This window comes from Phoxinus phoxinus, assembly GCF_949152265.1.
Source record: "Phoxinus phoxinus genome assembly, chromosome: 2".
NCBI lineage: Eukaryota > Metazoa > Chordata > Actinopteri > Cypriniformes > Leuciscidae > Phoxinus > Phoxinus phoxinus.
In genome coordinates this window covers 21,352,172-21,366,912 of record NC_136877.1, presented here as the reverse complement: position 1 = coordinate 21,366,912, position 14,741 = coordinate 21,352,172, and the positions used below count along the sequence as shown (strand labels likewise).

The 14,741-nt window shown below is 39.6% G+C and overlaps 2 protein-coding genes across 2 annotated transcripts; one reads left to right on the top strand and one right to left on the bottom strand.

Moving 5' to 3' along the window:
- The first annotated feature begins 128 nt into the window (after positions 1-128).
- Positions 129-10,446, top strand: wdr93 (WD repeat domain 93). Its single transcript, XM_079605109.1, is given in 17 exon segments — positions 129-182; positions 834-1,107; positions 1,227-1,428; positions 1,537-1,601; positions 1,696-1,806; positions 1,808-1,842; positions 1,844-1,931; positions 2,198-2,282; positions 2,379-2,568; positions 6,687-6,757; positions 6,866-6,943; positions 7,059-7,190; positions 7,334-7,532; positions 7,617-7,677; positions 7,876-8,032; positions 8,773-8,962; positions 9,596-10,446. Coding segments are annotated over 16 exon segments (2,004 nt in total). The 5' UTR covers positions 129-182; positions 834-843; the 3' UTR covers positions 9,672-10,446.
- A 176-nt stretch (positions 10,447-10,622) lies between these two features.
- On the bottom strand, positions 10,623-13,926 carry gnrhr2 (gonadotropin releasing hormone receptor 2). The gene is made up of 4 exons (XM_079605113.1): positions 13,739-13,926; positions 12,983-13,606; positions 12,097-12,301; positions 10,623-11,950 (listed from the first exon to the last, which is right to left on the bottom strand). The coding sequence occupies exons 2-4, from the start codon at positions 13,514-13,516 to the stop codon at positions 11,445-11,447; spliced, it is 1,245 nt and encodes a 414-aa protein (XP_079461239.1). The 5' UTR covers positions 13,517-13,606; positions 13,739-13,926; the 3' UTR covers positions 10,623-11,444.
- Positions 13,927-14,741: the final 815 nt, after the last annotated feature.

Here is a 14,741-nt window from a genome sequence, read left to right as displayed (position 1 = left end):
TATTACTTTTTATGCTAGGCATAAGCGTTTTTAATTTTTTATTCTTAGATCTGAGTCAGTCTCTATCATAAACGCACACACACACAACCGGTTGTCCGCACGCGCCGCCCCACTCAGAGCAATACACACCGTGTTGTCATGACAACCTAACAATCCGGAAGAACTCCACAAGCGCGTCAGCGGTGAGCGGTTATGTTAATAATTATATTATTATTCATTCAGATCATTGTTGTGTTACAGTGTGATTATACATTAAGTATTCACAAAAGTATCTTGTTGACCACCCAAATCAAACTTTGTATTGCCTTTTTTTATTGAGGTCTGATCAAGGGGTCCGACTCGAAGTCCGACAAACACTAGGCTATGTGAAATAGCAAACTAACGTTAGCAAGCAACTAAGTTAACGTTATAAAATTGACTTGCTGCTAGAACGAATTATTGTCCTGGTAATTTAGTTGCAGTAGTAGTAATACACTTATGGAAGTGCCATAGTATAACCATGGTAGGCTAACGTTACTGTTTGATTATCGTATTCATATACCATTGTTGTTTACTTGGTAACGTTACTCCTGTAATTCCAAGAAAACCATGGTTAGTATTATTATAACTTACATGGCCAAAAACATAATAATACAGTAAGTTAGTGTCATGTAAAAAAAAAATCTGATACTGTTTGAATGTTTTTCTGTGTCCATTTTATATGACTGATACTTTTTTTTTTTTTTTTTAGGTATGTTTATGTGTAAATGTGATTCAACAATGTGTGTGTAAATGTAACGACAAAGGGGAATTTCATTAAAAATTATTATTATTATTTTATTTTTTTACTCCAGAAATAGCACAATGGCTGTAAAGGTCACACCAGGTTTGGAGATCCCAGAGCCGTCAGACTACAGCAGCTGTGAAGATGATGATGATGCTGTGACTTATTTCACAGATCTGCATCAGCCTGATAAAAATCGGCCTGAGCCTGCGAGAATGATCGATAAGCTGTTAAATAACCTTGTTGACAGTGCATGGGAAGTTATAACAGAGCAGGAGAAGATCGACAAGGATGCACAAGCAGCAAGACAAATTCCTGTGCTGAAGGTTACTAAAGAAATGAAGGTACTGTTTTACATGTACAGTACAATTATACAGCCCCGTCATATTCCTTTGCACATGTGCTTTGGGTGCATTTGTCCAAAACGCTCATCTTACACAACCTTTTTTTTTTTGGTTCTTAGCTTCCAGCCAGAACTAATTGTATTGTGTGCTCTGAGGATGGACTTTACCTGTTTCTGGGTCACGCTCATGGTCTGTCAGTCATCAGTTCATCCACTCTCACATGTGTAGGAACGTGGAAGAATGAAAGAGTGGAGCTTACCAGCATGTCTTGTGCCTCTCTGGGAAACCTCACACACCTCTTATGCACAGTGGATGACATGGGTAATTTACTGAGAGTGGGGAACATTTTTTTTAGACAATTTCCATTTAAACCTCTTCACATTACATTTTCTGTATTTATTTATACAGAATTATTCTCTGTCTCATAAGGTATTGCGCGGCTTTTTGTTCATCACACGGAGAATATTTATTTAATAAAAATCATCAATGAAACTGTGAGTTCATAATAGTGTTTTAAAAGCTTATTTGTATGTTTTTGCTGCTGGTTTTAAAAGGCTTTAAAAGTACATTGTGTTATATTTCTCACAGGAAGATATAAACCAAAGAAACATCTGTGCAAAATTTGACATGTCTATAAGAGGGGACTTTGGAGCTGCAGTCATGATGTGTAAGTTTTGCATTGAAATATATGGTTATATAATATAAAACTGAAACCAGTGATTTATTAATGCCATTGTTATGTCATTGAAGCCAGTGGTTCTGTTTGGTTGGATGTCTATCGCTTCCCACAAGATGTGTGGCTCAAAGAGCTGGAAGCAAAACAGGTATGTTATAGTCATTGGAAAGTTGCCTGGAAAACCATCTATTCTTTCTTGACTGTATTTACATTTTAAAAACGATTTTTTTGGGGGGTCATTTGTTGATGTCAATTCAAAATGCACAACAAAATTTTCTTTGGATGAACAACTGTTATGCATTTATTTCAGAATAAAATATATTGTTTGTTTGTCCTATAAATATTTTTTTTTCTGGCAGTTTTAGCCAAATTGCTCCAATGAGCTGATCATTTTCTGCCCTGTCTCTTCTGTAGGCTACACAATCTTCTTTGGCCACAGAAGCCAAATGGTCTCCAATAGTCTTACTCATGAAGATCAAACCTCCAGAAATCCCTGCAGGTATCCAGTTTAAAGCATTGCTGCAAATACGTTTCTTTTCTGTATTTCTTGTAGGTCTGTTATGTATTTCTTTCACTAAAGGTTCATGTCTTTAAGGAACCTCTCTAAAAAGTCCATCTGAGGTCCTGCAGAAGACAGAGGAAGGCACTATAATAGGCTCAGGCCAAAATCACCTCATTAGTAGTCATCAATGGGAAAACCAGGATGCGGCATTTAGGAAAATGTTCATGAAGTATCTCAGCTCCAGCTCTATGAGACCACCACAGCAGAAAGCAGAAGGTCCCAGGTAGGCTTGATTAAAGAGTTTTTGAAGCCACATTTTACTTGATTTCGGAGATACAGTATATACTAGAGTCACCCCAAAAAGTACAGCATTTTGACACTTTAGCCACACTTATATGTATTGTATATAGCAGCTTTTTATATAAAAAAAGATACACAAACAAACACACACTTTCATCCAAAATATTTTACTCGAGAAATTTGCTATCGGTTTATAGAATTGTTGTTCAAACATTTTTGTATTTAAATTGTATATGAAATAAAAGTGGACTTGAATTGAGTGAAAATAACGTTTTATGTCATAAATGCATAAATGTGAGCATATTTAGCTTAGAGTACATTTATGCAGAAAAGTATGTATCTGCATGGTCATACAACTCAAACCCTCACTACAAATCTTGTTCTGGGGCAATTGATTCAAATCAGCAGAGAGTGTCGCCAATAGCTCTAAGAATAATATCTCAAAGTGATATTTCACCCCATGTTTGATTAATATATTCAGTAACACTTTAGAATACTATTCTATCATTAATAATAATTTGTTACATTTATATAGCGCTTTTTCTGAGACCTCAAAGCACTTTACATAGAAGGGGGGGAATCTCCTCAACCACCACCAATGTGCAGCATCCACCTAGTTGATGCGACGGCAGCCATATTGCGCCAAAACGCCCACCACACACCAGCTTACTGGTGGAGAGGAGACAGTGATGAAGCCAATCAGTGTATGGGGATGATTAGGAGGCCATGATAGACAGAGGCCAAGGGGCAAATTTGGCCAGGATGCCGGGATTTTTCTCATCCGAAGGACGGTGCTCTTTGTCAGTATAGTGTCCTCATCACTACACTGGGGCGTTAGGACCCACACAGACCACTGGGTGAGTGCCCCCTGCTGGCCTCACTAACACCTCTACCAGCAGCAACCTGGTTCCCTTTCGAGGGAACTCGCACTGCGTCGAAATGACGCCATGGGAACGCCTCCAGCGTGCACGCGTCTGAAGCATCACTGTCAACTTAGTCCAATGGAATGAATGAACGAACGCCACGGGCGGGTGACGTCATGACCAGGAATTGATAAAAGCACATCCGGTGAAACCCGGCATTAGCTTTTTCTGTCTCAGCAAAGCGATTTGTGTTTGGGAGTGGAGCATGCGATGTCAGCCTTCGAGGGGGCTGATTGTCTACACTGCGAGCAGTTACCGCTTCGCATGCTCCGCTCTCGCCTGTCACTCTTTGACGAGAGTGGCCAGGCTCGCGATCCTCAGGGTGCTGGACCCGCTGCTGCCGAGGCAGCACGGAGAAGGCATACTTGGGGATCGCAAATGGATCTCTCAGCGGGGTTGGAGACGGGTCCGAGGACCTTATCTCCTCCTTTAGCTGAGGGATCCAGCGCTCTTTCTCCGGTGTTCTCTGCGGGCGGGCTCCCTTCTCGTTCTAGCAATACCTAGAATATCAAAATCGACTGCTGGCGGTAGATCCTTTTCCTATTTAGCACCAAAACTTTGGAACAGTCTTCCTAACATTGTCCGGGAAGCAGACACACTCTGTCAGTTCAAATCTTGACTAAAAACACATCTCTTCGGCCTAGCATACACATAACACATTATAGACTTCTATAATTCAATGTTAGGCTGCATAGTTTAGAACAGCCAGGACCGGGAACACTTCCCGTAAATCCTGATGTACTTGGTACATCATAAGAAGGATGGCGTCTACGCTAATATTAGTCTCTCTGTCTATCCCGAGGTTTACCGCTGTCCACCGGAACCAGGCCGTATCCAGATCTGATGAAGGACCAGCGCCAGGACATGACGACGCCGCTGACCTGAAGTGTCAACCAGTCTCTCCTCCTCTCCACTCCGACTTCAACAAACAGGAACTGGACAAATACTCTGATTCATTCTGAACTTCTGACCTGTAATGCTCCTGAATCATAATCATACACTGTTCGCTCGTTGGCCAGAGGAGAACTGGCCCCCGACTGAGCCTGGGTTCTCCCAAGGTTTTTTTCTCCCTTCTGTCAACTGATGGAGTTTTGGTTCCTTGCCACTGTTGCCTTACCTTCTGGCTTGCTTAGTTGGGGACATTTAATATTCAACAATATTATAAATCTGCCTTAAAGATGGACGATGATGAAATTGTTTTTTGAATTATTTTGATGTTATCACTGTGAAGCTGCTTTGATACAATCTGTATTGTGAAATACGCTATATAAATAAAGGTGACTTGACTTGACTTGACTTATACCCCAAACATGGATATGTTCCAAAAGTGCCTACCAATATTCCGAGGCCTATTGTGCTGCAGGCTTTCTGTCCTCCTCCGTTTAATTCTCCGGACCAGGAAAAGCTGAACCTTTTGTGTCCAGTGCGAGCACTGGACACATATGTTCATCGGACTTCTCCTTGGAGAAAATCCGATCAGTTGTTTGTTTGCTTTGGATCACCCAAAAGAGGTCTTCCTGCCTCTAAGCAGACAGTTAGCAAGTGGATAACCGAGGCTATTTCTCTTGCTTATGAGTCCTCTGACCAACCGTGCCCTTTGGTGGTCAGAGCTCATTCTACTAGGAGTATGGCGGCCTCTAAAGCCCTTTTATCTGGGGTTTCTCTCCAAGACGTTTGTGATGCGGCAGGTTGGTCCTCACCGCTCACATTCGTGAGGTTTTATAGCCTGGACCTGGATGCTGCCCCAGGGTCTCAGGTGCTTACTGCTTAGTGTTAGTTGACAACAGTCTGACACTCAGGCATTTGTAAGTCTGGCGGTGTGGGTATTCTCGTTCCCATGGCGTCATTTCGACGCAGCACGAGTTCCCTCGAAAGGGAACGTCTCAGGTTACTAATGTAACCATTGTTCCCTGAGAAGGGAACGAGACGCTGCGTCGCCCTGCCATACTTCCTGCATCCCTGTGATCGGCTTGCTTCGACAATTCAAAGCTAATGCCGGGTTTCACCGGATGTGCTTTTATCAATTCCTGGTCATGACGTCACCCGCCCGTGGCGTTCGTTCATTCATTCCATTGGACTAAGTTGACAGTGATGCTTCAGACGCGTGCACGCTGGAGGCGTTCCCATGGCGTCATTTCGACGCAGCGTCTCGTTCCCTTCTCAGGGAACAATGGTTACATTAGTAACCTGAGACATTTTCTCAGAAGGTCTCCCATCCAAGTACTAACCAGGCTCAACCCTGCTTAGCTTCAGTGGGCAACCAGTCTTGGGCTACAGGGTGATATGGCTGCAGATACATACCTCATTAAATAACTACACAGGAACAAATGAGTAACACACTATAGTTACTATTAACGAACAAGAAACTCTGATTAACAAATTAGTAATGGTGTTCAGTTGAGTGTGATAGTTCACTATTAGATCATCAATAACTACTATTTTTTCATACCTCCCAGAGGATTACTAGGAACTACTATATACTGTACAGGTTCATAATTAATGTGAATAATGCATAATGTATAATTAATTCTAAAGTGAAGATCATGATAACCTGTAGTAGTAAGTAACAGATCCGCCCACCGAATAAGCTCCCTATTTGAAAATAAGATGTGCGTGATTTACTCCTGAAGATCATGATAACCCACTGGTAATGACTCAATTGTTACTTCATCCGTCAGAGGAAATGACTAATTATTTGGATCAGTATTCTAGAGTGAAGATCATGGTAACCCTCTAGAAAGAACTGTTAAAAGTGTTATCAAATCCATCGGGAGGAATTGCTATCCGAAACCTCAAAAGCTTGCAATGTTTTTAGTCATTACTAGAGAGTTATCATGCACTTTAGAATACTACTCCAAATAATTAGTAGTTCCTAGTTCTGAAGTGTTACCATTTATTCCCTTGTTTTAGGTATATCATGGCCACGTTGTACTAATTCATTCACTCATTTTAAGTTAGTTAATTTGTGGCCACGATTAAAGTAAAACGAAGGAATAAGTTAAACATTCGCATATAGGAAAGGACAGTATTGAGCACATGTGAAATGAGAAACATTTGGCAAACTGTGTGGTGAGTCACTTTAGAACCTCTAGAGATTATGAAAGTTGTCAAGAAGGTGTCAAGGTTATTTTTCACATTACAAAATTTGTTACAGTTTGTCAGTCTTTTTTCATTAAAGCAACTGCACTTGTCACTTCTTACTGCGTGAGGGGTTTTATTCGATGCCTGGGGAAACGAAGGCAGCTAGAGGTGAGTTATGGACTCGAGACATTATTTCACGTGTATGTTTTTCAGTAATAGATATAAGCCTTCTCTCAGAATATGCATTTATGATATTTCTTCGGATTATCTTTGAAGATATTCCCATTTCCATGTGCCTGTGGTGGAGTGGCAGTCATAATCTCTTACAGTATCATCTGTTGAAGAAAGAGAAAGGTACTCCAGCCACTAACTCATATATTTATAATGCATTAGAAAGAAAGGTATATTCATATTACATGCCACATTTGTCCATGTTTATAAAAGATATTTGAATCTGTTCCTGAATCAGACAGTGAACCCAGACCGGATGTTTTGTGGCCCAATTCTCAGGAAATCCTTTGCTCTGCCGTCAGTGCCTGCACACGGTTCATTGTTCTAGGGCTTGATGGTCAGCTGGTTACTATATGGGACAGACGATTTGGTAAATTTCCTTCAGTGTCTAGTCAGTTCAGATATTGTTTATGATAGAAACTGCGTGGTCATCAATGATAAAATTATATAATTGCACAATACTGATATCATGATACTGAGAGAAAGAATCTTACCCCTCTTCTGGTGGTGCAGGGTGTCCATATGCCAATGTTGTGATCCCAGGAGACAGCCCCATTTGCAGGATGAAGCTCCTTTTGCAGAGTCAACTACCGGTCACTCAGGGTCCAGTTTTACCCACACTCCAGTTAGTGCTCACCTGCAGAAGTGGGGAGTGCTACAGTTTGACAACGAGCAAAGGAGGAGACACATGCACTGCTCCACTTATTGAGAGGTACTAGACACCCACAGTTATTATAAAGGGTTTAGAGATACTGAACGTGGTGTATAAATAAATACAATGACTATCTCCCATCAGACCCACAGACCCAAGCAGTTCTGTCTCTGTTGCTGTACCTGTGCCCTTCCTGAAGTGTCTGGTATAGTACAACTTAGCAGCAGAATAATTCTGTGTTAAGGTTGATTATGATTTCACTTTTCTAACTTTAGTTAGTGTGTAATGTTGCATAATGCTATCTACACATGTTAGATTCTGGATTAAATGATTTCAGATCACTTGTTTAAAAAAAAAAAATGCTGTAAAGTGACTATATTGTAATTCCTGAAGTTGTTTACAGGTTTTGTTGATGCAGAGAAATGGGCAAGTATCTATATGGGAAATGGAGGATAGCACACCAATGTTCATCTTAAACCTGCCTCACACTCATGTGCTCGGCTCACTCAGAGAACCTGTGTATGTGCTCGAGCCAGTCCAACAAAATCTGTATATTACAGGTAAACTGAAAATTATTTGATTGACACTTGCGTTCCACTGCACTGCTTTTCCATTGTTTTTATATGTAAATTGACAAACGTGTTTGACTGTGTTACTTGCGTCTTGGTTCTTTTGCAGTGTCTCACGTATGACACAGCATTCTAAAAACGCAAAGGTCACGTTTAAGGTTCTCTCTCTCTCTCTCACTGCATTAGACTGCTGCTATCAATGTCTCAAGCCTCCGTTGTAGTTTTAAAATTACGTTTTGGAATTAGCAACAGAGGTTTGGGATTAGATGCGTAAGAAATTAGTCCTGCACACAAGACCGTTTTAAGGACAACAACCTGACAAATGTCTTGAAATACATCATCTGAACAACGTTTTGAGGTCTGGTAACCATAGGATAAGTAGAATAATTGACTCCGGGCCGTTGAGTTATTGAAAAATAATGCACACCTGTGGTCTAGCATGCATTATTCTTCTAATAATTCAACGGCCCATCGTCAATTACTCCTTACTTAATGCACAGCTAGCTGTGGATTATCCATTACATAAAAAAACCTTGTCTCTAGCCCTTGCTTTTTTTATTCCATTGCCCTGCATCTCTCGTTTCAACACAAAAACGTGTTCTGTGTGAATGACGTCTTATACTGCTTAAGTTGTGATGCAATGTGTCAAAGGTGTCACATATTGTTATTTATTCAGTGTCAATTACATGATTGTGTTCCTGGTGACACACCACCTGATTTGTGTTTTTTAGGTAACAGAAAAACATCTTTAGTGAAGGTGACCGAAAGAGGAGAGGATGAGAGCTCTCTCTTCATCTTCAGCTTTTCAGAATGTTCATTGATGGATCTGTACCGTGTCACAAGGCCAGATGTAACTGAAAAAGAGACCAGAGCCACACTTTCAGGTTTGGAGGAGGCCTGCAACCTTTACTTTCAGGAAAGGTTTGTGAACTGTTGTTCAGTATTACATAATTGATCTAAGAACAAATGTATGTATACGCAACTGAAAGAAATGTTCTCTTAGAACCTTTTCACCACATGTAGGTAAGAACACTCTTGTTAGTGGATGAGACCCAATGTGAGACTGCACTGCAATCTGTTCATCAAATGTAAAATTATTACCGGTATACAAAATTACCACTATGGTATAGTAACAGATCATGCAAATACAAGACAACAAACCAAGAGCAATAATTATAATGATAATTATATTAGAATCTACACCAATGGCGTGCTTCACTTATGGTCATATTTGCTGCATGTAAAATAGGAATTTTGTCTGTCAATGTTTTTTTTATATAATTTATCAGCTAAAAAAAGTGATTTTTTTTTTTTTATTGATGTTCATAGTTATTGTTCTAGTAATCATTCTTAGTGTGAATGGGCCTTAAAGTCACCATGAAATCAAAATGGACAATTAGTGTTTTTTTACGGAGTATTGCAGTGTTTATTATAAATGATTTATCTGTGCACATCATTATTTAAAAAAAAATCATGTGGTCTCGTAATCTCTAATCAAAACCTAACCTAAAATGCAGACTATACTTTATATGTGTAATGTCTTTGTGTGTGTAGAGCTGACTCTTGGAAAGAGAGGAACAGAAATTTGGCTTTCCAGTGGGAGCAGTTACTGAAGCGTGCTATTAAATGAAACGGCACACAATAAGAAGAGAACCAGACACCACATGCTGACAGACAAAGAGTGCATTTTCTTATGTATTTATGTGGATCAAATTCATGTATGCATTCATTCATTCATCTTTGATGATATTGATGCCATCAGCCAGAGAAAATTTTAACTTTCTTCTTTTCTTTTTAAACATCGAATTCAGTTAATTTGACAAACATCTGTAATGAAAGTTTATTTCAGGTCGGGGTTGTGAGGAGGGTACATGTCAGTTCTCACAAGAAGCTCTGCTACATCATGCAAATGTGTTTATATCCGCGCATGCCTTAATATGTTTATATATGCTTGAGTAATCCGTGCATTTGATTAAGTCTATTCTGACTTGATCCAAGCATTTTTCCTACATTTAGTTGTCTACTTAACAAAAGGTCAAGTAAACAAAATTCAGTATATTTGTTGGCTGGGCAGTGCACAGATTCAGAGTCCATAGCAAACTGACTGTTCTGCACAATCTCATGGCCTGTTCGGAAGAAAATGTACATAGCATCACAGCTAATGATATCTCCCACACATTATTATACTGAATGTCAACACCAATTTCCTGCTTGTATCGTTCTTATTCATTTCATATGACAGGCCATAGGCACTGGTTTTCAGCTTTGCTCCACTTAAGTCTTTTCCGGCAAGCAAATCTTTTCACAGTTAGTGCCATTTGTACTGAACATCAATTTAATTTAACTTGACCCTCAATATTAATCAGTGTAGCTAGTTCCCCCCCATCCCCCCCTGGCTTATTAAAAACCACTAATTGAAAAAGTTATTCATGTCATTTTGTTTATTCCGACTTTTTTAGTCACATTTTTACTTGTTCATCTTTAATTGGACTGGCCATGGGCATTTGAGAGGCTGTAACATGGTTTTAGGAGGTTATGGAACTTAACATGATCTGAGTCTCAACCCATAACCACATTGAGTTGCATTCATTTAATGATCTGTGCAAAACACCTCAAGCCATTGATTTCCAATTAATTTTATTGTGATTTCAACTTTTAGACCACATGACAAAACACTGAACACTCAATATCAACCCTTATAGTTGTAATTTTAATTTCACTGTACACATAAAAAAAGATCTCTGCTCTTTTTTCGGCGGCCAGAATAAAAAGCATGTGATTTGTGTTAACATATCTGTAAAGCGTTAGTTCACAAAATGCATGAAGAGCCTTTCAAAGGACAGTGTGAAAAAGAGGACTTTGAGAACCCCCAAAAATAAAAAAGTAGATGACACAGTATCCCCCCCCCCCCCCCCCCCCCAAAGAATACTCTTTGCTCACCAAAGCTGCATTTATTTGATCATGATTACAATAAAAACAGTAATATTGTCAAATATTTTTCAATTTAAAATAACTGTTTTCTATATAAAAAATATAATTGATTCCTGTGATGACAAAGCTGAATTTTCAGCATCGTTACTCTTGTCTTCAGTGTCACATGATCCTTCGGAAATCATTCTTAAATGCTGATTTGCTGCTCCTATTCTTATTATTATCAATGGTGGAAAAAAAGTTGTGTTGCTTAATTTTTCTGTAGAAATCCTGATAGACTTTTTCATGACTCTTTGATAAATATAAACTTTAAAAGAACAATGTAAAAGTCTTTGTCACTTTTGATCAATTTAACCTCAGTATTAATGTACTAATTACAGTAAATAATGTATTTTTTTAATAATTTGTGATCGGCTTTAATGGTAATTAAATGCAAACCTATTGTACATATAGACAACTCGTCTTTTGGCCTTTAATCTCTACAGGTGGAATAATTTGCGAAAGCCACACTATTCTTTGGCCCATCATCTCCAATCCTGTGAACATACTCTCCATCCCATTCTAGCTTTTCTCTAGAAGTCTGCTGAACTGTCAGTCTCTTTAAAGTGAGAGAAGAGGTGGAAGTTCTGATGGAAGTCATCAAAGAGTTATTAGTGTTCTCCAGCTCAAAAGCTACAACGTTATGTTCACGCTGTCGTTGCCTCATGCCTCTGCACAGTGGAATGGTGAAGAGACCGTAGATGAGGGGGTCCAAACAAGCATTTAATAGGCCAAAGATAAAAAGGATGTGCGAGAGGGACTGGGACACTGTTTCCTCCAGGCCAGCGGGACAGAACCAGTACCACAGGCCAAGCATGTAGTAGGGTGTCCAACACACCATGAATGACAGGACGATGACCACAGTCATCTTCAGTGTGCGCATGCGTGCCTTAGGGATGTTGTTTTTTGACCTGCGCAGCTGCACTTTGTTGGACAGCACTGGATGTGACATAGATCACAACAAAAGCAAGACGTTAGCTTGACAGTTAAAGCAAAGACACCTCAGGGTAATGTCACATGCAAACTGATCAAGAAGTTCTACTGTTGGATTCAATAATGGACCTTCTTTAAAAAAAAAAACTTACAGCTGTCTTCAGTCATTTTCTTGGAGATCTCAAACAGTATCCTGGTGTAGCATGAGATCATGATGAAGAGAGGTAAGAGGAAGAGGAAGGTGAAGGTAAGCATGTTGTAAAGTGTCTCCTGCCAGCGTGAGCTAAAGCTCCCGTAAGTCGTACACTGGATAAACCGCTTGGGGGAATCAATCACCACAACATGGAAAACAAACACCTGCACAAAGAAGATATCACAGGTATAGATATTACAGATATTCTGTAGCAAGGTTACTTTTTGTTTTGAAATATGAGAATAGTTAGCTATATATATATATATATAGTTATATATATATTACCATTCAATCGTTTGGTATTGGTACGATTTTTTTAATGTTTATTTAAAATAACTGTTTTCTAATTTAATATATTTTAAAATGTAATTTATTCCTGTGTTGGAAAAACTGAATTTTCAGCATTATTACTCCAGTCTTCAGTGTCACATGGTCCTTCAGAAATCATTCTAATATGTTGATTTACTTCTTAAGAAACATTTCTTATTATTATCAATGTTATTAACAATGTAAACAGTTGTGTAACTTAATATTTTTTTGTGGAACCCACAATACTTTTTTCAGGATCCTTTGATAAATTAACAGTAAATTCTCAATTTTATATAAATATTTTGTAACATTATACATTTCTTTACTGTAATTTTTGATCAATTTAATGCATTCTTGCTGAATAAAAGTTAAATTATTTACAAAACAATCTAGACCCCAAACTTTTGAATGGTAGTAGCCTACTGTATTTAAAAGTGTGTGTATATATATACCTGTATGTGTATATTTGTATAAATATAAATAAAGAGGGAAAAATAATCTTATCTCAAAATGTATCCCCCGTACACGTCACTTACCTGTGGTATGGATAACACGACACTCGTGGTCCACGCTACACTCAGCATAACTTTATTTCTCCTCTTCGCTTTGTTGATAGACAGAGGTTTGAGAATGGCAGCCTGTCGGTCCAGACTAATCACCACGGTCACGAAAGCGCACGAGTACATGGCCACGAGTTTGAGGAACATCAGCGTCCGGCACGCGAGGTCCCCCGCGAGCCACTGCACCGTTATATTCCACACCGCGTCCAGCGGCATGACGATGAACGTCACCAGTAAATCCGCCACAGCCAGATGGGTGATGATCAACCGAACGTGGGAGCGTTTTCTGTGGTTGTGGTTGGCTAAATAAAGCACGGCGAGATTGCAGCAGGCGGACAGCGCGCACAGGATGAGCGTGAGCGTCACTCGGACCTGAGCCGCGGTGGTGAAGCGCGGAAGATGAGGAGGATGAGGAAGATCTTCTGTGCTGCTCGAGTTAAAGTTTTTGGCATCATACTTACAGGTGGAGTTCTTCTGAAAAAGATCCTCGATGTGATGAGTTGAGTTCATGCTTCTTTTGAGCTTGATTGGCCAGATCGGTCGATCAGTAAAGCATATGTGAGGAGGTTGTAACCTACAGACCCGGTAAACACGTGGAAGCTGGAAAAGAATCCCAAGAGGTGTCATTCCAGAAACTTTATACTTACTTTAAATGACAGTGCATGAAAATATGTTTATTTTTCTAAACTTTTCAATTAGGCTACAAGAAACATAAACAAATAATTAACCTACCTTAATGTTCTCCCCTTGTTTAGATGGCCATGGCTCGTTGCTGACCCCAGAGTTCTGTGGTCATCTGGATGAGCTGACCAGTTGTAAGTGGCCAAATGAATCGCAGCATCACCGGGGGCGTGGTTACTTAAGGGTATGCATTGACGTCACTTTTCCGCCGGTAAAACGCCCCCCTCATCCAGACTGAGTGGCAGAAGAGCTGTTGCAAGACTGGATTTAAAGGTACAATATGTAAGAATTTTGTAATATAATATACTTAAAATCACTTGCACAGTGTGATATATTTCCTGCAGTTGTGTACTTACAATACCCCAAAAGTCTCCAAAGATTTTTTTATTTCAGAGAAATTCCAATTTTAAATATGGCCCGTCCCGGAAAAAAATGCCTGTCAATATCCTCGGTTTCTGCTCGTACTGCCATAGCAATGACGTAACCATGGCGACAGACGTGGACAACTGCGTAGTGCGTAACGTTTAGTGGCACGCTATTCTTATTTTGGTCAAACATTATGGACCATGGCAAGCAGACTTTGGGACAAAAAAGGGGAACTAAAATGAGGATCAATATCGGTGGTCAAGATGCCGAGAGCTCCACGTCCGTGACAAACTTGGACTTGACAGAGCTTCACAAGTCACGACTTGACAGCGACACCGCTCTTGAACATTCTTTATTAGACAGGTGAGCAAATGTACATAAAACAAATCAATGGTATATTGCTCAACATGATGAACTGTTAGAATATGATCTGTATGTTATTCTAATGTTGATCTAGCGTAGTAAGCTGCTAGTTTCATATAGCAAACAAACTAACACAGAATAACATTATAACTTTCAATACAATACATTGTTTAGTAGTGTAACGTTAGACCAAGTGAAACAGCGCTGCGTTACCTCACAAGTTTAATTCGTCAAATAAACTGACCTGTGTGAGTAGTAATTCAGCAGTTGCGGGTAGTTCGGTAGAATGAATCCTTTTTCCTTTATATCCGTGGGACTCGCGTGT